This window comes from Meles meles, chromosome 8 (genome assembly GCF_922984935.1).
Source record: "Meles meles chromosome 8, mMelMel3.1 paternal haplotype, whole genome shotgun sequence".
Lineage (NCBI taxonomy): Eukaryota > Metazoa > Chordata > Mammalia > Carnivora > Mustelidae > Meles > Meles meles.
The window spans coordinates 110024089-110045942 of NC_060073.1; the positions used below are offsets into that span (position 1 = coordinate 110024089).

At 50.4% G+C, this 21854-nt stretch overlaps 1 protein-coding gene across 18 annotated transcripts in view; it reads right to left on the reverse strand.

Moving 5' to 3' along the window:
* Nucleotides 1–21854, reverse strand: part of NCAM1 (neural cell adhesion molecule 1) — a 297790-nt gene that overhangs the window by 34809 nt on the left and 241127 nt on the right. For 6 of the 18 annotated variants that reach the window (XM_046014762.1, XM_046014763.1, XM_046014768.1 and 3 more), the window contains exons 8-15: nucleotides 18826–18968; nucleotides 12480–12509; nucleotides 8252–8402; nucleotides 7711–7895; nucleotides 7247–7343; nucleotides 6752–6922; nucleotides 4919–5050; nucleotides 3769–3783 (exon numbers count right to left, since the gene is read on the reverse strand). In XM_046014762.1, coding sequence (XP_045870718.1) covers nucleotides 3769–3783; nucleotides 4919–5050; nucleotides 6752–6922; nucleotides 7247–7343; nucleotides 7711–7895; nucleotides 8252–8402; nucleotides 12480–12509; nucleotides 18826–18968 — 924 coding nt within the window. The remainder of the gene's footprint in view (nucleotides 1–3768; nucleotides 3784–4918; nucleotides 5051–6751; nucleotides 6923–7246; nucleotides 7344–7710; nucleotides 7896–8251; nucleotides 8403–12479; nucleotides 12510–18825; nucleotides 18969–21854) is intronic. The other 12 variants (XM_046014764.1, XM_046014765.1, XM_046014771.1 and 9 more) reach the window with 3 other exon arrangements.

The following is a 21854-nucleotide window of genomic DNA, read 5'->3' on the forward strand; positions in this document are numbered from 1 at the left end:
CCATGGGATCCGATGTCGGGAGGACAAGGAACCTGGACCCCAGGGGGAGGTAGACATGGGAAAAAGGAGGCTTCGGCTCTTCATGTGTTTGATCTCTGTATGTGCTTCTCGACAGGCACGTGTCTGCACTCTGGGCACATACTTTGAGCAAAGCCTGTGTGCCTCACTCTCTAAGCTCAAGGTCCTAAAGAAACACAAATGACCGTTCCACTTGACGTTCACTGCTGGGTGACGTCAGGACCGCTGGGCAATCACCCCAGAAGGTGATTCTCTGGGGGCAGCCGTGAGCGTGGAGACCCCTGCAAATAATGCTGAGTGTTAGTCTCACTCTCTCAGAAGAAGGGATCGCTGAAGAGACTGGGACTAAATAAAGTAACGCTAACCCAACTTTCCGCTTGGAGGGCCGTTAGAAATGGCGCATCTGAGGCATTCAGGACACTGAATAGATCTTGGGTTTTTCACTGGCAGATATTCAGAGGTTGTCCCATCAATAATGACAAAACAAAGTCTCCTTTGAGAGCGAGATGAAGATTGGAAGAACGTCACTGTTATCTCCACCATTGTCTTGGCACACTCATAGTTTGGTCTTCCGTCTCTCTTCCAGATGAACCACGTGGGGCAAGGTGCTCGCTGAACTCACTGTGAGCTCGTCGCGACTTGATGGGCTGGTTAATTCAGGGGAAAGCGTATCTCTCTCTCGCTCCTTTCTCTTGTACTTTTTTGGGCTTGAACCATTTGCATCACTGTCCATATTATTCTGGCAAATTTATGTGTTTTAAACACAATATATTAGAACGCATTTAATTTATACTTGCAACATGCCATCTAGGGGCAAAATGTGAAGACAAAAAAATCTCAAGGTGCCTTCTTTGAAAAGCAGACAACTCCTTCATGATCTTTATTCCCTGCAAGAAGTTGTCTATTTTGCTTCATGGTTCAGAAGCAAATTAGGAGATGACATTCGGACAACAAAATGCTGAAGGTGTATGGCTCGGTCATGGAGGAAAGGATGCATAACCGATGGTCACATCAGTCTTTAGGGCCTCAGAGGCTCTGATAGGGAAGCGGCCCCTCCCAGGGCAAACAGAGTCTCAGAGCTTTCCACCTAAAAGCTTCAAGACAACGTGCAGACATCCGGCCTAAAAATACACGAAACAGGACATTTTCCTAGGCTGGCATTCTAGTTGTTTGTTTGGAGTCACTGCTCCCGCGTGACCTTCACACACACTTACGAGCCGTGCACAAAGAAATCTTCAAACACGTGAGCCCGGCTCTCCGACCCGGCAGCTCAGAAGCCGGACTCTTTGAGGTATTTGTGGCTTTGGCTAGTTTCACCCGCTCACCCCTGCTTTGACATGGTCATGCCCCTGCATGTGGGTAAGTCTACTAAGGAACAAAGAAAACAACCCCATTACCCGCATACCTCAAAGAACTTCGAGTGATAAGCTAAAGCAAAATGTACCAGCTCTCACCTATTGCCTCCTAACGGGGGGGCCTGGCAGTGATGACTCTCTGTTCAGTATGACAGCTTGAGCCTGTACCTCCTCCCCCTTGGGGTGAGGGTGCCCTTAGGGCCCAACTCCAATGTCACGGGATCAGGCATGCATCAGCACCGCAACATCATAGGAGGGAAAGCAAGGCCAGCGGGCGAGACGAGCCAGTGTCCGAGACCAATACCAGCCTGGGCTCGGTGTAAGCATGCAGCTAAATGGATGGCTGACTTTATTTACCTAATTTCGGACAACCTTTGTGCCTTCTGAAGAAGGCGACTGAGAACTCAAAGAAGTCCCGCCTGAAACGTGCCCTCCCTTCCCAGTAGCAGTGAGTGTGGGCATGGCGGTGTCCAATGCAAGAGCCGATCTCCCCACTGTATCCTTCTTCAGGAGGAGGCTAGCCAGCCCCTGGGCTAGGCCCTCACTTTAGCGCCTCTATGCAGGTCATGAGGGTATAAGAAAGACCATCACAACCAACTTTCATGAGCGTATGAGTACGTGTGCGCTGGCTTTTAACCCGCTCAAGTTGTTGACAAAGGCAGTCAAATGTAAGGCTCTGCCATGACTCTGCTTCCTTAGCAGTTTGATTATTTAGGCCGTAACTTTATTAGACGGTCGAGGAAATGGCTTTGCATGCCACTAGCGATGCATACTCCTGTGCCATTCATGGCCTGCTAGGAATGGGCAGCTGACCGCTCCACCTTCCAGACGGATTCTTGGAATCTTGGTACACGTAACAACAGGGTCTGGAGGTCTTTCTCTTTTTTATAGACATTGACTTTTAAAACAAAGCATCTGCTTAAGAAGTTCTCACCTTTCTAGGGGCTGAACTGACAACGAGTGAAAACCACTGATGGGCTTTGAAGTCTAAGACCACTCAGTCTGATTCAGTACTCGGCCCCCAGGTGCTGATAAGAAACGCCGAAGGAAGCCTCAGCTCGGCCTTGCTCTCCGCCATGTAACTAAGCCGCCGCTCCTTTACTGATAAAATCCAGAAGCATGGACACCGAAGCTCCAGTTAAGGATCCAGGAGGCAGGTGCTGTCAGGGTCTGAGCTGCCGCCCAGAGCAGACAGCTGTCCGTCTTGACCTGACGACGCCAATCCAGTCCCCAATCCTGACTCCTTCCAGAACCGGTTCATTTAGGAACCAAGTCTGCTGAGATCATGGATTTTGCACTCGCTCAAAATCTCAGAACGCCTACACTGAGCTACTTAGTTTCTGCTGTTGCTGCAATATTTCTGAATAAATTTTAAAAAGATAAGCTTCCCTGAGTGCCTTTCAGGAGCTAGGAGATTTTTATGAGAAGAGTGTGCAGTTTTCTGAAAACCTTTCCTTCCGAGTCTCTCTGGGTAACACTCCCCTTCACTATTAGCTCAGCCCAGGAAGTGAGAGGCAGGGCTCGGCAGCAGTGACCCTTGGGGACATCTTGCTGGACAGGTCAGACCCTTTTGGGCCCCGTGGAACAGCGGGCTGGCCTCCTATAACCCTTGCTCCTTGTACTTGCTATTTCCAGCTTACACATTCCTCCCCATGGAGAACCCCCTACGCTCATGCTCGACGGTGAGGTTACTGAGTGGCTGGTCAGTCTTTCCCAAACGGGGACATGCACGTTGCCAGAACCTAGTGCGGGAAGAACAGAACCGTCCGGAAGTGCGGGTTGAAGCGCCAAGCGGCTGTCTGCAGGACGCACCTGCGACCCAGAGCCAGAGCCCACGCCATTCTCTACACCTGTAGCTGCTGCTCGGGCCTCCCGGAGCCCTCCAGCCACCACAGGCAGAAAAGGGAAGGGGCTCTGAGCTCCATTCTCTCAGCTCCTAAAAGCAAATGGGAAAATCCTTCCAGCTGTTTCTTTCCCGGAAGGGATTCTGAATCCCTGGTGAGGCTGTGGTTACGTTTCCGGCGTCCGGGCAGAAGGCGAGGGGGTGCCGTCGCCTGGGACTCGGAGACCCTCTGCAGACTCCCACTGTGCTTGGCCGGGCGTGCGTCCCCATCGCCACGGGGTAATCGTCACACACAGAAATTAATAAAGAAACACAACTTCAAAGGACACAAAAGTCGCATGCTCTAGAACAGGGCGCGTGTTAGCCTCTGGGAGTAGAACCTACAGACATTGACGAGAGCACAGCTAGACTAAGGTCAGTGCGGTTAGGGCCCGGACGACATCATCTACTTCAGCCTAGGGGACGAAAGAGGGACCAAAACTAAATTAAGAACTAGAACTAGCGGATGTTAACACTATCGAAACAGATAAGGAGGTAAGATGAGGCACTTACGTGGAAGAGGGCTGTCTGCATTTCCCATGGATGGAACACAGACGAAAAGAAAAGACAAGAGACAGACCCAAAGGGGAGAAAAAAAAGATGGAAAAGAAATGAATAGAGTCTGCGAAGCACACGGAGCTGGAATTCAAATCATCAAGTTATGTCAAATCCAGAAAGAAGCAATTCCTGTGGGAGGAAGACGAGGCGGGCCTTCTGTTTCTGGAAGAGGTGGGGGGTTGCCTTGCAGGCCTCTGGCTTTGAAGACAAGGAAGCGAGGGACTGCCCTGCGTGCCTGGTAAGCCCGGGAATGAGAGAGGACCCAGGGAGCTCTGCTCCACTCAAGGAGTCTGCGTCTGTCGCACCTGCTCCCGCTGGACGGGTGCCCGGTCCTCCCAGGGCAGCAGCCTGGGTCTGCGGAGGGGGTTCCCGGAGCAGGGCTGGCCCAGCGCAGTCGGGGGGACGAGAGGGAAAGCATGGCAGGCGTGGTGTAAGGAAAGAGGGGAATGATGGAGGAAAGCAGACGCCATCCCGAGTGGATCAGGAAGAAGCGCTTCTCTCACAAGAGGCCAAAAGGGAGGGAGACCCTGACACGGCTCGTGGTGGGAGGAAGGGGGAGCAGGACCCGGAGGCCTCAGCCCTTCTTCCCCTTTTGCCTTGCTGGGGGGTCTCGCTACTGCACGCACATCCCACAGTGGTCTCCTCTTTTCTGTGATGTAATCTCTCTGCTGCATCAAAAATCCCACGACTAATTACACAACCATCATCGTCTTTTCCCTCTTCCTTCAAGTCACAGGGTGCTTTAGGGCCTTTGTGACCTGCATCAAAAAGCAAAATCTGCCAGATCCCTCCACAACACGCTGCCGCACCCCTGGCCGGGTCCCCTTCAGGAGGCGCCAGTGATTTCCTGCCCGGCTGCGATGCTAACAAGCGGGACCAGCTACTGGGACAGCACCACCAAGCTCTTTGGGAAAGGCTGCATAAAAGGGGCTGGGGACCAGCCGTCGCTGAGGGCCAGGCGGCGAGGAGGCGAGCCCTCCCTGAGCAGAGTCATCTGAAGCACAAACAGCTGCATCCGAACAGAGGATGGGGCAGCTTGGGGTCCCCTCCGCCCCCCAAGAAGACGGTGGGTGTGGGGAAGAGGCCGGGCGCTGCGTGTACTTACGGACTGGCTGCGTCTTGAACTCGGACGCTGTGCTGATCTCACCCAGACCCTTGCCGTTGAGGGCCGCCAGCCGCACGGCATACGTGGTCTCAGGCTTCAGGCCCACGATGGTGACGATGCCTTCCATGTTGGCTGTTGTGAGAAGAGAAGGATTACTAAAGAGGGAAAGCCTATCGGCGTAGTTACTGTGGAATACAGTACGGCGGTCCTCGGACACTCACACCTGCTGTCACCACGTGATCCAGCAACTGCTCGTCTGGGGAGACACACGAAAGCTTTGCAAACACGACCTGGAACCGACACCTGGTGCCCACGTTCACTGGAGCATTGCTCACAACTTCCGAAGGGTGGAAACGACTGCCCTGTCCACCCGTGGGGGTGAGTGGGTACCCAGAATGGGGTGTTGACTCATGGAGAATCAGTCAGCCTTAACAAGGAAGGAAGCTCTGACACGGGCTACAGTGTAGATGAACCCCGAGGATGTCAGCTAAGTGAAATCAGTCAGACACAAAAGGACAACGATGGTATGACTCCGCTCATACAAGTCCTGGGGACAGTCAGTTACCTGGAGATGGGAAGTAGAACGACCGTTGCCGGGGCAGGAGGGAGGTGGGACGGGGAGTTAGTGTTGAATGGGTGCTGCGTGCAGGATCACTAGAAAGTTCTGGAGATGAACGGTGGTAACGGCTGCACAATAATGTGAATGTACTTAATGCCGTGTATACTGTGTACTGAAACTGCGTACTGAAAAGTGGCCAAAATGGTCAATTTCGTGTTCTACATATTTTGCTACAACAAAAATAAAACTAGAAAGTTCATTATACTTGCATTTAAAAATATATACATTTTATATTTCATCCAGCTGTAGCCATGACAAAATTTAAAAAAAAAAAGCCAGCTGGACAGACTGTAACATGGGATCAACTCGCCATGACTTTGGTGTGAGTTTTCCGAGGAAGTTAGGGAAGTAAAGAGGTTGTCTTCTCCTGGCTCCAATCCTGACTCACAGAAATTCCTCCCAGGCCCCCTCTCCCCAAACTGAAAAGAGTGATGAAAGCTTCCTGGTGAAACAAATTCTCAGTAAAACCGGGTTGGGAGGGGGCTGCTCCATCAGCACAGACAGGACCAGGATTAGGACTTTCTACAGAAACAAAGCTTCACAGACCTGGTTAAGCCCCAAACGGAGAGTCAGGCACAATTATATACTCGGCCCTTGGGGCAAAATGGTCTGGGCCCAGAATCTTCAACCTGCAGGCATCCAAGCCTCACCTTCTGAACTTCAGGTTTGGAAGTATATCACAGCATGGATTTAAGAGCAGACTTTACTCTCGGGCAGTTCGTCATTTGGTCAACACCGTAAGTACATGTCAACACCGTAAGTATATGACAGTCCCTGAGTCCACCAGGCAGGATGGGGGGGGGGGGGCGGGCGGTGATGGCAGAGAACCCGCAGCGTGGGACCCCCAAAGGTGCAGGGCAGGGGTGGCCGGACTCCTCTGGTTGTGCCCCGCACCTAAGCAGGGCTTCTGCTCGGAACGTGCTTGACACGGCCTCACCCACCTTGGCATGGTCCCAGGAAGCAGGTCCTCGGGTACCAGGGCCAACAATTCCAGAGGACATGCGAGCGTGCCCTAATTCTCGAAGGACGGGGATGGGGCCGCAGCCCAGGGAGATGACCGGCTGGCAGGGCTTGGCCTGTGGCACCCTCAGCAGCTGACAGCGGTGTGCCATGCCACCCCCGTGGGCCGTCAGGGTGCAGGGCCTGGGGGGAGTGTCTGCCCAACACCGAGCAGCCCGTCCTCCTCAAGGGAGTGCCCACTCCTCCCCGCTTACCTTCTTTGGCATCGTACCACTTGAAATGCCACACTTCCTCGCCCACGGCTCTCCACTCCGCCTTGTATTTGAGGATGGGCACCCCACCAGTGGCCTCGGGCTCATCAAACTGCACCTGTGCTGTGCTAGAGTATGGCTCCACCTGGTCGATGGACGGCGAAGACGGGGTGTCTGTGGGGAGGGCACAGACGGAGACCCAGGTGAGCCCCACCAGGTCCAGGACAGAACTCTTGGCCACAAGGCAAGTCCCTCATTTCTGCTCATTCTTGGGAATCTTACCACCCAGATCCCGTCCCCCAGCCCACCTCACCATATGATCCTCTCCCCGCAGGTCCTGTGCCCACACCCTCGAGCCTCCATGGCTCCCTGCTTCCTGACGCCCCCTCTCTCTGTCTTTGGCCACCCTGGCCCTCTCTTCTTTCACTCTCGGGGTGTCACCGAAGGGCATGGACCAGGCCAGCAAGGGGAAGGGTAGTGCAGCCATGAGGGGCTCACCTGCTTGGACAAGGATGAACTCCAAAGACTCCTGTCCGATGCGGTTCACTGCGGTGCAGTTGTAATTCCCGAAATCGTTTTCGGAGTCTGGGGTCACCTTTGGAAAGAAGGAACTCGTGGGCTCTACGTGTCCCAAGCAATGGCCACCAACTCAGATCTTTATTTATTGGACGAATTTGTAAAGAAAAGAACCAGGAAAGCATGAACCATTAGCTCCAGCCCAGGCTGAAACCGGAGAGAACTGCCAAGTGGGCAGCGAGAAGAGGCACCCTTGGCCTCCCGGGCCATGACCCGGCCCCAGGGAGAGAAAAGGGGCAGGGCTGAGGCTCAATTTCTTCTGTAGCCGATGGCTCCCCTGGTCAGGATGCCAGAGAAGCAAGCGGGAAGATGTAAGCTGCATAGAGGAGCCGATTCTGAGTCGGGCGGTGCCTTCTCCCCGCTCCCCTGCCCCCGCCCCGACTCACCTCCAGATAGCTGGCGGAAGGGGTGCTGTAGATCTTGATGTTGCTGTAGTTGGAGCTCGGCAGCAGCTGACCGTCTCGAAACCACGAGATGGTGGCACCGGGGTAGGCAAACACCTCGCATGTGATGTTCACCTGGTTCCCCTCCCACGTGTACACGGCCACGGGGCCCTGCAGCTTGGGGGCATCTGCAAGGAACCACAATGCCGGTCAGGAAGACCACGACTACGCAGGAGCCCCGCACGTCCCGTCTCCCAGCCCTTGGAGGGCGGATGCACCCCAAACAGAGCCAGCGCTGGGATGTAGTGAAGGTCAGGCCGGTTCAGCGGTCCTGTGAGCCGTGTGGGAGGACAGAAGGGCTCGTGAGCCTGGGACAGTGTCAGGGGATGACTTGGGGACAGAGTTCTGGAATGGCTCAGGCAACTGCCACCGGGAGCGTGAGCAGAGCCAGGGGGGATGCAGCTCGGGTCCTGGCTGCCATTGTCCCCTTTCAGCCCGACCCCGCACAGTCCCCTCCCCTCGTCCTTCCACAGCTGCGGCTCACACTGCACTTCCAGGTACATGGACTGGGAGTCCTGGCCGATGGTGTTGCTGGCGGTGCAGACGTATTCTCCCGCGTCTGTGTACTGGATGCTCTTCAGGGTCAGGGACGACACGCGGGCGTGGCTGTGCACCACCAAGTGCCCGTCCAGAGTCTGCCGGGAGGGAAGAGAGCGCGTGAGAGCCCACGGCGGTGCGGGGGGAGGAGACCGGGCCATCTCTTGTCTGGGACCAGCCTCACCTTCTCTCCCCAAGCTGTGCCCATGTCTCTTACTTACGGTCCCAGCTAGTGTGGGAGGCTCTGGAGAGCACCACGGGAACTTGAGCGCATCCAAAACAGAAAATGGGACCCAGTTCATGGGAAGCAGCCTAGACTCCGTGCCAAGATCGGTTCGGGGCAAGGACAAGCAAGGTCCCCCAAGACGACTTTGCTTGGCACGTCTAAGATGGAAGCAAAAGCCCTGGCCAGTGGATAGTCCAGCAGCAACAGCTTTGCGTCCTGAGACTCTGGGAAACCTGCGCCCTGTGCTTTCCTTCCAGGCGTCGGCCATCTGGCCGCTCCATGGCACGCGCATGCGTAACGGGAAATCTGAGTGTGCCAAGTGCAGGCACTTACATAAGAAACCTGTATTTCTGCAGATGCCTCGCCTTCCTGAAGGCTTAAAAGTGAAATAATTTCATTCAAGAGGAAGTCCAACAGCTCAGTGGTGAGGAGCTGTTGAGCTGGAGGTGAGGGTCCCTGGGTCCCCTCTCCAGGGACAGTGGCACCACCAGATTCTGCATTCCAGCCCTTGCTAACGTAATTGGCTTCCCGAGTCTCTGGAATTCCCGTGATTGGTCCAAAGAGGAATAAGCCTGTGATCCCTATAGGCAGTGGGTCCTGGAATATGTCCAAGGGGCTCCTGCCTTGATGCTCGAAGTGAAATGGTTGCCAGCCTAGGAAAAGTCTGGGCATGTTGCCCAAGGTCAGATCCTCAAGAAAGTTGGTAATCTGAAGAAGGAGTCTCGCTCCTCGTAGGCTGGGCCACGCTCTTATCTCTAGCATATGATATTCTGTGGAGAGGGCCAAGGGAGCGCTCTCCATACAGCATCTGTCGTCCCATGGGGTTGGGCCTTTAAAGAATGAAAGAACACCTGTTTCCTTCAGGTTCTTCTGACGTGCTGGTTGGGAAGCCTGAAACCCAGAATTGCAATGTCACACACAGCCGGTTTGGGCAGCTCAAAAACAAAGTTCCATGGGCCTTGTGGGGCAGTCTCCGCAGACCTAAGGGACCCAAGAAGTCCCTCTGACCATGGCTAATGGAATTAATCCATCCCAGGCATTTAAGCCCCACTGAGGTAGGTATCTGGAAGCTGGAACAGCAGTGCGGGCAGGAGGCAGATGGCCGAGCAAAATCACCGCTGCCTACGGGCCATTCTGCTCTCAGAGGAGCGCCCAAAGCCCAGGCTCTCACCCCATCTGACCCGTAGGTCTGCAAGGCTGACTGGCTGAGGAGATGCTACACTTGAGTGAGAGGTGACCACAGACAGGTGTGGAGCACTTGACTAGAAAGCCATGAGACATCACAGGGTATCTGGATCCTGAGACCCCCTTTATTGTGGGCTGACGAGGTTGTCCCAATACACCCCAGTGACACTTCCATGAGCCATCCAAAAATGAACCCAACAGTCTAAGCGAGTGGCATCGATGGCATCCTTGCAAACACCTCTAGGGGGCTGACCTGACCTGTTTGCCACTCCTTTCTGCCCCAGACACAATGGGATAAAGGCAGAAAAGGCTTGAGATCTAGCCCCTGCCCTTCTGGTTATCTCAGTGAGAACACGGGTTCAGCCGACTGTGACACCGGCCAGCGGCTGAACTATGATCGTGTGTCATACAGACAAGCTTGTCCTGGACTCATCACCCACAAACATGGAAAACTGACCAGATCATTGGGAAGTCAAGAGAACATTTCCACAATGGAAGCAATATTGCAGCAAAAGATGCAAAGAGAGTCATGTATGGAAGAGGAGGACAGTAACAACAAAGCAGGGCATGACCAGTCTACTCAGAATATTCTAGAAAGTGGTTAAGAGAAGTTTGGTAAGTGGTTTCATTGACAGCCATGATTTGCTCCCCTTCTAGGTGGTCTAAATATCTCTGTGTGGAAAATTTTCTCATTTCATGGTGTCAAGAGGCCAGAAGACAGTCCTCTAACAGAATTCTTGTTTCGCAGTGGCTCACGAAAGGATCAGGGATGGGAATTTGTCAAATGCCCAGTTCGCGCTCCAAGGGGAAGCGCACAAACTTCCAGTGCGATTAGACTGCCTCCCTCTGAAACGTTTTCCTGTGGCACCAGGACAAAGGCAAGGAGTGCCAGCTATGAGCCATCCAGGTAGGGGTCCTACTGACAGTTCAGCCTTGCAGAGGAGGATCTCTGGGCAAGAATGGAAGGACAGCTGGGACCAGAAGACCCTGTTTTGCAAAAATAGCAATGCAGGGCAATTACAATTACCTTCTCATCAAAACATTTTTTGCATTCCTTCTTCCAGGTGAAAGCGCTAATTTTCCGAGCTTACAGAACAAAACTGGCCATAGCCCAAGCCTTCTCTGGAACTCATCTGGACTTAATGGTCTTTGTCTCTGAGTGAGACAAATAGGAAGGAATGGAACTTCTGAGCCCCAGGGGCCTCGCTCACTTGAAAGTCAATTACATCCAGAGTGAGATACTCAAGATAAGGATACTTCTGGAGAACGGAAGTGAATTGTCTGCTTTCCTGGGAGTAAACCCATTACTTCCACTTACAATTCTCTTACCCTCCCCTAATGCTCCCTGATGAATCTCCCCTCCCCTTCCAGCCAGGAAGAGTCCCACATCAGAATGAGGGGGAAGATGCGGAAGGCCAAGCAGAATGACATCTGTAGCTGCTCAGAAGCAGGTGATAATGAACCCTTCTTCTCTCCCTTCCCCAATCCCAGTGGGTCCATGACTTTGGGGCAATACAACACCAGGCTGGGACAGCACGGAGCGATTTCAGCAAGGTGCACACTTGACTACGGTCCCCGTGACGAGGAAGAAGGTAGGATACGAAGAGAGCTTATCAGACGCTGGGTTTGATCACGACCGTGTGTTCACGTGCAGAAACTAGGATCAGTGCCCGGGGACAGGCAGTCAACTCTTCAATATTAAACAGCATTAAATATTTATAGCCACGACCTGAACACAAGAGTTATGTGTTCCGAATAATTATCATTTCTGGAAGACCAAGAGGATCGGGTTACCTGATTAGAATATAGTGTATAGGATTCCCATAGTCTACATTTATACTATTACAAGATCAAAATTTCCTCTGGAGAAGAGACAAAAGCTAGTTTTTTAAGAAATACTTGTGGGCTGGAACCTTGAACCCCATCGAAAGCATACTGGTTCTTATTTCACTCTCTGTCACTTAATCACACCAATCAGTGAAAACAACGATAGGCATGATTGTAATTAGGGTCTTGTGTGGCTAACATTAAAATCTTAAGATTAATATTTAGCTTCAGTTTTCAAACAAAATCCCACATTTCCCGAGCTAAAGCAAGTAGTCAGAGAACTCTCAAGGGCTAAATGCTATGGACTTCTAAAAAACATACAACCGCTTGTGCCAAATCATGCTCATCTCATAAATTTAATGCTCCTGTGAAAGTGACGTACGTGTGTTTAGCAGTTTGGGCAAACCAAGGAGAGATGTCGTGTGCATTGCTTTGACACGAAATGGGATGTGATGCGATCATTTACAGAGACCAACCATTATAAAATAAGCGAGCAACAAGATGAGTTGAGCTGGGAAGGGTTGAGTGGGTTTTTAGACCACTAACTCCGTGACTTTATGACCCAAAGCCCCATCAACCAGGTGAGAGTTAAAAAAAAAAAAAAAATTGTCATTCCAAAAAACGCCTGGCCTGGGAATTGGAGCGATTTATTTCTGTAAGTATAATTACCTGGATGTGATTTTTACCAGCACCAGCAAGAGAATAAGATCCAATTTTTAAGAAGTAATAAGGATTTTGTTCATCCACTCCCAACACAGCTTGCTTGCTCACCCTAGAACGCCACTATTGCTAAGTAACGTCTACCGCTATCGACCTATTCTTTAATCTAACTCTAGGACTAATTAGTTTAGCATGTCTGGTTATTGAACTGGAATGGTGAGTTAAGCTAGAACGCTTTCGAAAACTAAAGACTGGCTAGTGGTCAGGTAAGCTATACCTCTTGCTTCTCTGGTCGAGTCCACGAAGCCTGGAGAGAACAAGATATAAAACACAACAAGAAAGCAGTAAAATTTTACAACATGTTGCTTCAGAACATTGATGTATAACACTGTGTTCCGTGCACATGCAGCTGCTTTTAACTCAGAACTTTGTCCAAGGCCCACTTTCAATGGTGTGTTTATCACCCACTTTAAGTTAGGCAGTTCATATTCCGCTTCCCCCCCCTTCCACACATTATGATGTATCATTCAAAGGAGAAGCCTTTCCTAATCTTTGGTAGGCATTACACATGGACACCAGCAGACGGGTTCGACTGCTCCCGTTTTAAAACGTCTTGAGCATTTCTTGTCATATTTGAGGACACCACTAAGACGAACCACATAATCTACAGATAAATGTAGAGGGTAGGTTTCCTCCTTTGGATTCTGTTAGACAGTCGATCGCAAAACTACGAATGCCATTTTGTGCTCGTGCATTTTTTCTAACTTGTTGCATGCATCCTACTAAAAATCAAGTTTGTATCTTTAAAAAAAAAAAAGGAACTAACAAAGGAGCAGAGAGGTACATCAGGAATGGTGAGCATGAAGTCATTAAAGTTGTGGGGCAGGAAACTTTCAGGCCAGCAAACTCTGTTGTGGCCGGCTCCAGAGGTACGCCCAGATGGCATGCGGGCTCGGGTGTGCACCACCGCCGTCCAACATGGCATTCATGAGTCAACTCAGAAGCACAGAGGCTTGCGTATTTTCCTGCCCACATTCAGATATTTTACTTATCCAGCACTTGGGAATCTACGATGCTGACGGCGTGTCTGTTTTGATACCAGGATTGAAAAACATCATATCTGCATTGTTCTTTTTATTAGACGGCACAAGTGCCTGGTTGTCCCTGATGTTCAGATAGAGAAAGGAAAGAACAGAGGCCAGAGACACAGCAATGCAGTCCAGGAAATGCAAATGAGTTAGCCAACATTTAGTAAGAGTCCACGAAATGCAAAGAGCTTTTGGGAGGAGCGAGGAGGGAAATGTTGGATGATGTCACATGATGTTGACATGAAGAAAATAGTGAGAACAGAGCAACGGACATGCAGAGAACAAAGGGACAGTGGGCCAACATGTCAAACGTGGTTGCCAAGTTCACATCACTGAGCAGCTTGTCTGTCACATGCCAGGGCTGTGGGAATCAAGATCTTTTTTAAGGGCTATATCGCATGGAGTTATTTGTTTTTCAAGTCTGAGTCTTCTTGTATCTCTCCCAGATCACTGTGGTTTTGTGGCTTTCAGAATAAGGAGTTGCTAGGAGCAAGACGCTTCCGGTCGCCTGACCTCTGGCCTGGGTGCCTCAGGGAATGGCGGGCTATACCTTGGCCCTAACAACTTGGAAATGGGGTGTGGCTCACTTGAAGACGATCTGATACGAACACACAGAAACACATTAGGGTAGGACTGGTCATGCTCCAGAAATTTTAAGTTCCACATTCTTTTCATATGCACATTCGATTATCTCACGCACGAGTCTGCAGAAATGTGTAAATAAACTAGAAGAAGCCCCTACCCTTGTCCTCAAGTGTCCTCTACCTGTGCCCACAGGCAGAATATGCCAGACTCTAACTGCTCAATACAGGCACCCTTTCCAGTGTTTATACGTGGGCACCTAGGCTGTACGGAAGAGGAATTCCTCCCGGTGACAGAAAGATCCAGTTTCCAGTGAATCCAGAATTTCAAAGCTCTCTCTTATTTGTGGCATTTGTGGGATACTCCACCAGCTAAGGACTCAAGTCTCATGAAATTCCATTTTTTGTCTATCTCTTCTGACCTCAACTCTCTGCCCCTCTTCTTTTCCTTAAATATTAAGGTTTCATATGAATTTCTTTACCAGTCATTTCAAAGTCATGTTCAAATAAGCACACAACAAAAGTGTTCTGCTAGCGACAGATCGTGCAAATCAGGCTCCAAAGGTCTCGCTCAGTATGTAAATGGCACCTGGAACTTAGCCCCACTCACTCACATACCTGGCAATGTTCAAAATGAGTCTAGGTAGGATGAGCGATGAGAGGATGGGAGTGGGCAGCCTTTCTTTGCCTCTGCGTTATCACAAGGACCTCCAGACACATGGATCAAACCGATCCCCGTTAGGATGTTCATAGATGGTTTGTCTTCTTTTTGGCCAACATAATAGAGACTAAGGAATGGATTAACTTTCAGACAGATGATCTACCCTAATGGTCTTCATGACCCAAATTTAGCTTAGCTCTTATCGGCTGGTGAGCAAAACCAGCCCAATTATAACTGAAGCTTAGCAGACTGACCTCCCGCAGTCTCCAAGGAGCAGCCGGGCTCCACCTAGACACAAGAGCAGGTAGGGTGTGGTGATCAGGCTCAGGGACAGGCTTTTGCTTGCTTTCCACCCCCATCCCTTTTTTTTAATGAAGAGGAATACTAGGATCCATTAGAAAGTTACTAACTCTGTGCCTATGGTTGGGAGCCTTTTCTCTCCTCTTAAGAAGGGAGCACCCCTACCTAGACTTAGTTAAGTCTAGACAAATACTAGACTTAAGTAAGCAATGAAGCAGAAGACCGAGCTGTTCTAATGAGCTTATACTGTAACCAACTTTATTGAAGAAATCATTGAGCCTTCCACAAATGTTGTCACAATCACAAGGAGCACCGTGGCGGCAGGGGCTCCATCCGGGCCAGTGACCCAGAGGGAAGTCATGAGAGCATTCTAAGGGCTCTGCACTTGACCTTGTACCACTGACATTTTTATCAGCGGCTTGGACAAAGATGTTTCATGGAAGTGTTCATGCGAGACTGGAGGCAACGGCTGATACTGATGCTGGGCAATGGCTGCCTGGGGAAGGTACTGAGCTGCCTGCCTTTGGGCCTTGTGAAGTGGGGGTCACCACTCTGAGACCTCATTAATTTAAAAACACAGAAACAGGGGCGCCTGGGTGGCTCAGTGGGTTGAAGCCCTGCCTTAGACTTGGGTCATAATCTCAGGGTCCTGGGATGGAGCCCGGCATCAGGCTTTCTGCTCGGCAGGGAGCCTGCTTCCTCCTCTCTCTCTGCCTGCCTCTCTGCCTACTTGTGATCTCTCTGTCGAATAGGTAAATAAAATCTTTAAAAAAAAATAAAAACACATAAACAAAACTGGGGGGGGGGAGTGGGGGGGTGCACATGGCTTGAAGTGCCGAGACCTACAGACCTCTGAGGACAGCTCTGAGGAAAGCCAGGAAGATGGACTGAAATGTTTCTGAAGCCAGAGCGAGTTTGTGTAGCGGCACTGAGGTCACCAAATGATTATAGGTGGCGCTGGCGTTGAGAGGGAAGGCGACCGGTAGCACCGTCCCAGGAAGGGAGAGCCTTCCCCAACTGCCATAGTGACCCCACAGAGGAACGTCGGGCTGCAACAAACAAAACAATTTTTAGCAGAAATATAAAATTCTGCATTTTGGGTGAAGCAATCAATTGCGTAAGAATAGGACAAGGGGGTATGTGGCCTCAGTGCCGTCCGTATAAAAACGAGCTGAGCGTTTTAGTTGACCACAAGCTCAAGATGAGGCGGGAGAATGAGGAAATGGCGGCGGCGCTAACACCTTCAGCGGCCTGACGGGGCCCAGTACAGGGAAGTGTCCAGAACAAGGGAGCAGGTCACTGCACGGAAATCCGCATTAGCTACACCGGCTCCACAAAACATCAGGGGCGCGCCCAGGGACTGAAGCTCTCTGGGACGGGACCACCAGGAAGCACAAGAGGTTGAACCCACGGCATGGGAAACGGGGAAGACCAGTGAGTGTGTCTAAGGGACGGAAAGTGGAAGCTAGTGGAAAATCCAAGAGTTCTCACCCAGAGGACTGAGGGGCAGAGGTGGGAAGACTGAGCAGCGGGCGGGGCCAGGAAGGAGACCTTCCGGATCATCAGCACTGGCCAGCTGCCTGGAGAGGACAGACACCATCACCCTTCAGGGAGGGACCACGAGCCTTTTGGGCAGATAAGCTACAAAGTGATTGCGGCTGAGACTGGACAACTCAAACGGGACCCTCCTTCCCGACCTTTAGGATCCCAGCATTGTGTGTGGTCTAATTCTCAGGAGCCTTCCTGACCTTAACAGGTAGATACAATCGTCTGTTTTTATCTGCTTCATGTACCATCCTGACTTTAAAAAGGGCACTGTTTTCTTTCACTACTACAACACTGTGCCTCTGATCATCTCGATCCCTGATCCTATACGATGCACCTTCAGATGGGGGAGAACACGAGGGGCTGCTGCCAGATGAAAGTGAAATTGATCACCCAGAGTCCAGCTGGCATGAGCCGGCCATCTTTGTTCTCTCAAGTACGAGCTCTGCATGGTATAAGATGGACATCAAGCCTCTCTGGCGTTATATAACTAACAGAAATGGCAACTTTTCTACAGAGTGTTTCATTCGGCCGATATGTTAATACGGTGTCTTGGCACTGGCTGGTCGGGAGGACTTGTTCTAACATGGATTCACGCATGTTCCAGTAATGTTGCTCTGAGTAAACTTGAAGGGAGTCCGTAGTAAAAGAAACCACAATACGACCTGTGTGGCTGGGCTCAGATAATTATCCCAGATCGAGGCAAATGATCTACACTAATAGCTGAATTACGCAACCCTCCTTGGTCGGAGATGGTGTCTGCTGGATGCCTTTTGTCTCAATACTTAGTAAGTATGAGTGTGGACTGGTGCCTGGTTTTTTTGTTCTCATTCTGTAAAAATGACCTCACAGATACAGGCCAGAAGTGCCCACCTATGAAAGAACTTAGGGTAGACACAAATTTGAATAACCCTTCCGGCCTAGCTTAGCTGTGAAGCTATTCCTAGAAAAGACATCGAATTTAAAAGCATCATTTATCTGGGAAGATATTATTTCTGTCCTTCCCTGTAGGTCAGCGATATACACTGGGTCGTTCTGGACAAATCACAAGCCTGATGTAGAAATATGTGCCGAGCCGCAGCCCTGTGGTTTAAGCCCTGTAATGTACATTCAATCCACGTAACACACACGATGGGAGCTGAAATCTGAGCTTAGGGTTTAATTCCAATATTGATAAAGAAAGTATCCAAGTAAACACCACATTTCTTAATCCAGTTGGTTTCCACAATATCGAACAGCATATGCGAGTTTCAAAAATACTTAGCAGTTCCTTGAGCTTTTGTTAAGTCGAATTCAGCTGTGGAGTTAAAACTTGCAAAAAGTAATGGGCTTTTTGGAACAGCACTTTCTGTTCCTTTTGATTTCATTCTGTCTTTTATTCATGGGGCAGAAACCAGATCTGCCAAAGTTCAAATCCCAAATGTGGATCTGCTCTGTTACCCTGTGTCTTTTTGCCTTCGAGTTTACCCTCTGCAGGGATTTCCTTTAGGCAGGGAGAAGAGTGAAGATCTATCAACTGTGACATTGTGGTCAATAAGCAATCCATTATAAATGTTCTTTAAGGCTAAGGCCATTACTCCTGACCAGGTGACAAAGTTCTGGCCAACTGAAATGAAGCCCTATGCCACAGGGCATACGAGATGAGATTGGAGAAGTACAGTAAAAGGGTTTAATAAAACGAAGCCTCTTCTTCCTCCTGCTTTTGGCCCATTCAGGAGCAAAGGGCTGCTTGATGTGGGGATCCCTCAGTCCGTACATACTGTCAATGATGACGACAGCTTCCTGGTGGCCTATAAATCTATATGCTTTAAAGCTGAATCTCGCCAGTCATTCCAAACTACCAGGAAGCCTGCTACCATGTGCTACTGAGAGCTGAAGCTGAGCGCTTAGAATGTAGCGGAGAACCCGGTGGGATCATCATCATGAAGAAACTGCTAATTATTTTTGCCTTCAGAACAAAATGGTATCCAAATGTGACCGGAAATACAGGCAGACACAAAGGCAACCAAGCTTTTGTGAGTAAGTGCATGTACAGCGTGAGGCTATGAAACACGAGGAGAATTCATAGGGCTCAACCCGATCCCTGCTGTTTCCAGGACACATTCCTGTCAGGACTCTTTAGAGGATGAGAGCTGGACCCCCAAGCTCTTGGCTTCTCCTTGCTCCTCAGAGCTCCGTAATCCTGGGTTTGAAAAGCACTCCCCGGTTCCTCCCCAAAACGCCTAACTTGACCATGTCCACAAACCTCACAGCCCGGCAGATCTAAGCAGGAACCTGTGGCCCTGCCCCTGCACAGCCAGCAGGCTGGAGGATGGAGGCCATGGAACCTGGCGTGGCCTCCGGGGCCCGCATCCCATCTTCCCACATCCCGAAGAGAACGGGGCCTGGGCAGACATGGCCTGCCTTGAGCCTGCACCCCATGACCCTGAACTCTTAGTGACATCATACCTTTTCTTCACTGCTGATGTTCCGGGTAGAGGTCCTCCAGGTGATGGTGGGAATGGGGTCTCCCGAGGCTTCGCAGGTCAGAGTGACTTGTTCTTCCAGCTCCATGGCGGTCTGGTTCTCTACGTAGGTGATTTTGGGTTTTGCTGAAAAGACAAGACATGTGTGAGTTGGTCTGATTTTTTTTTTAGTTTTCTGGGTTTGAATTCAACCATGCTCCCACTCAACAGGTTATGGACTTACGGAGTATAAGACCATATTCTAGGTGTTGTGGGAGCTACAGAACTGAATCCCCGACGGACGTACACTTGGGTAGGTGCGTGACACCATCAGTGTGAGAGCAAGAACCACAAGATCCTAGAGAAAGAGCGCTCAAGGCAGAGGGTGGAGAAGGCAAGAGCGGAGGTTGAAGCCTTCATGAGGAGAAAGCTTTGTGGAACTTTGGGATAGAGTCATTTTCAGTGTAGAAAACGGCCTGACTGGGAGCAAAGAAGCAAGGACATGGGAGGAGGGCAGCGTGATGGGGGCCGGTGTTGGCGTATGGCGGCGGGGGGAGGTAGGGCTGGGCCCAGGCGCAGGGTCATGGCCGCCTGGTTATGGCGCTTGCCTTGAATGGTCTCGGAGCACTGACAGAAGCCCACTGGTGATGTTTGATCAGAGGACTGAAACGATCGTTGGTACTTCAAGAAAGCTAATCTACGAAGAAACTCAAGATGATTGAGAACAGGGGAGACCTTGAAGTGAGAAAACCAATTTGGAAGCTCTGATAGTGCCCCAGAGGTGGCAGAATAGCGTCCCGAACTGGGTGGTCGCAGTGGAGGAGGGGATGGAGGGGCAGACGGGGAAGGGAGGCTTGGAGAGAGCTGCTCACGGAAGGTTTCACTCGAAGTGCCCAATGAAGAGAGGGCACACGAGGCATGGCAAGGATCGAAGGAGGGGATGAGGAGTTTGCACACGAGGCATGGCAAGGATCGAAGGAGGGGATGAGGAGTTCAAGGGACTCTGAGCTTCTCAGTGACTGGGAGAGCTGTGCTAGCTTTGACTCAAGCAAGGAAATGGGGCGAGAGAGGAGTTGGGGGCTGCAGAATGGGCTGGGGTGGAAAGGAGATGAGATGGGTTCATTTTCCAAATGTTTCTGGTAATGTCGGAAAACATGAGCATTCGAAAGTGGAGTTAAAAGTTAAAACATTAGAGAAAATTGACTTTTCCTGATTTAAAACAATTATGCTCTGAAATTGCAAAACCTTCCACAGAAGAGAAAAGATAACACAGCACAAATGTAACTTATTTCGCTAATGGGGAAAAAGACGAGGTGAGATAAACAAACAAAAATAAATAAATAAATCAAATTTATGGATAATTTGTGAAAGAAGTACATTTCCTTTATATTCAAATTCATACGCCGCCCGTGAGTAGGTTAATAAACTCCTGCCTATACACTTTCTACAAGCCGAGGCCCCCCTGGTTCTGCTTTTATGTCTAGGCTGTGCATTTTCTGCAGCAAATACCTGCTTCTATATAAAATTATCCATTTAGTGAAATATTCTGCTACAGTTAATCTGTACTAAACAGCTTGCTTGGCAAGTCCTTTTTTGATGGCGAGCACCCAGGCACGTCTCAGTCCAACAGGGCCAAATGATCACGAATTGGAACTGACAGAGATCACTTGAGAGAGATTTTCCCAAAGGAAGGTTTCGTGTCGATCTTGATAAACAGGACTTCCAAGGTGGTCACAACTCATATCTAAAGGACTGTTAACTGCAGCCGGACAGGAGGTTTGAGAAAGATAAAATAAAAGTTGAATTTCTACACTGTTAAAATCACAGATTGAAACGTGTAATGAAGGGGCACCTGGGTGGCTCAGTCAGTTAAGCATCTGCCTTCAGCTCAGGCCATGATCTCGGGGTCCTGGGATCTAGCCCCGCATTGGGCTCACTAATCAGCAGGGAGCCTGCTTCTCCCTCTGCCTCTCACCCTGCTCATGATCTCGCTCACCCTCTCTCAAATAAATAAAATCTTCAAAAAAAAAAAAAAGTGTAAAAAAATAAAATTCAGCAACACAACTGAATTCACCGAACAGTTGTTTGAATTTTTGGCCTCTTGAAACCCGGATGGATATCGTGATCTAGACGGTGTTTGCTGGACTCGTCCTGACCCCTAGGACTTCATCCGGGCATCGAAAGGTTACAGAAGACAGACAAGGGATAGATAACGTCTATTAATATCTGGTTTGGCGGCTCCATTTCCCAGAGTGTTACAAAGGGCCCACTGCACAAATCTTTAGAACAAAGCAAACTGTATCCTTACTAAAAGCATTATCAACAACAGCTGATTTTGTATGGTCTATAGAGGGCCGCTGGAAGGCAGGCCAGCTTCTCACTAATGACCTAACCTCTCTGTGCTACAGAAGCAGCAGGCCCATTGTCAGAACTCATTGAAAGCTCAGAATATTGCTTTGGAGTTAGAATATCAATATAATTTATTATCCCGATCAGGGCACTCTTGAGAGTGAAAACGGATGCTCTACATAACTCCCCCGGGACAATGGTCATCATCAGGCAAACAGGGGCAGATGCAAGGTCACGTCCATCTGCACACAGCATCCAGAGGAACATCTCCAGGTTTTGTCTTCAGATGGTACTTAGACCTTCTTAATTAACGTCTGTTGCGGGCCCTTGACTTTGGATCCCTGTTCTATTTTCTGCCTGCAGCAGTGGGACTCACTGCCTCCGCGTGTTCCATTGCACTTCTCCCCACGGACCCTCCTGGGAGCACAAACTTCCCTGGGAGTTTTCCCAGCACAACGGCTCTTCTCTTCTGGCAAACCCATGACTCTGCACCCTGCCCCTGAGGGGTGGTCTCGTCTAGTCCCACCCCAACCTGGGCTCCTGCGTTCCCCAGCCCAAGGAGTGCTCTGGGGCTCTGCTCCTCTGAACTGAGAGGCTGGACATGACCCGGTGCAGCTCCCTTCAGCCTTTACCCGGTGCTGTAACTCACAAGGGCTGCTTTGGTCCTAAGGGGTCAGGTAAGCA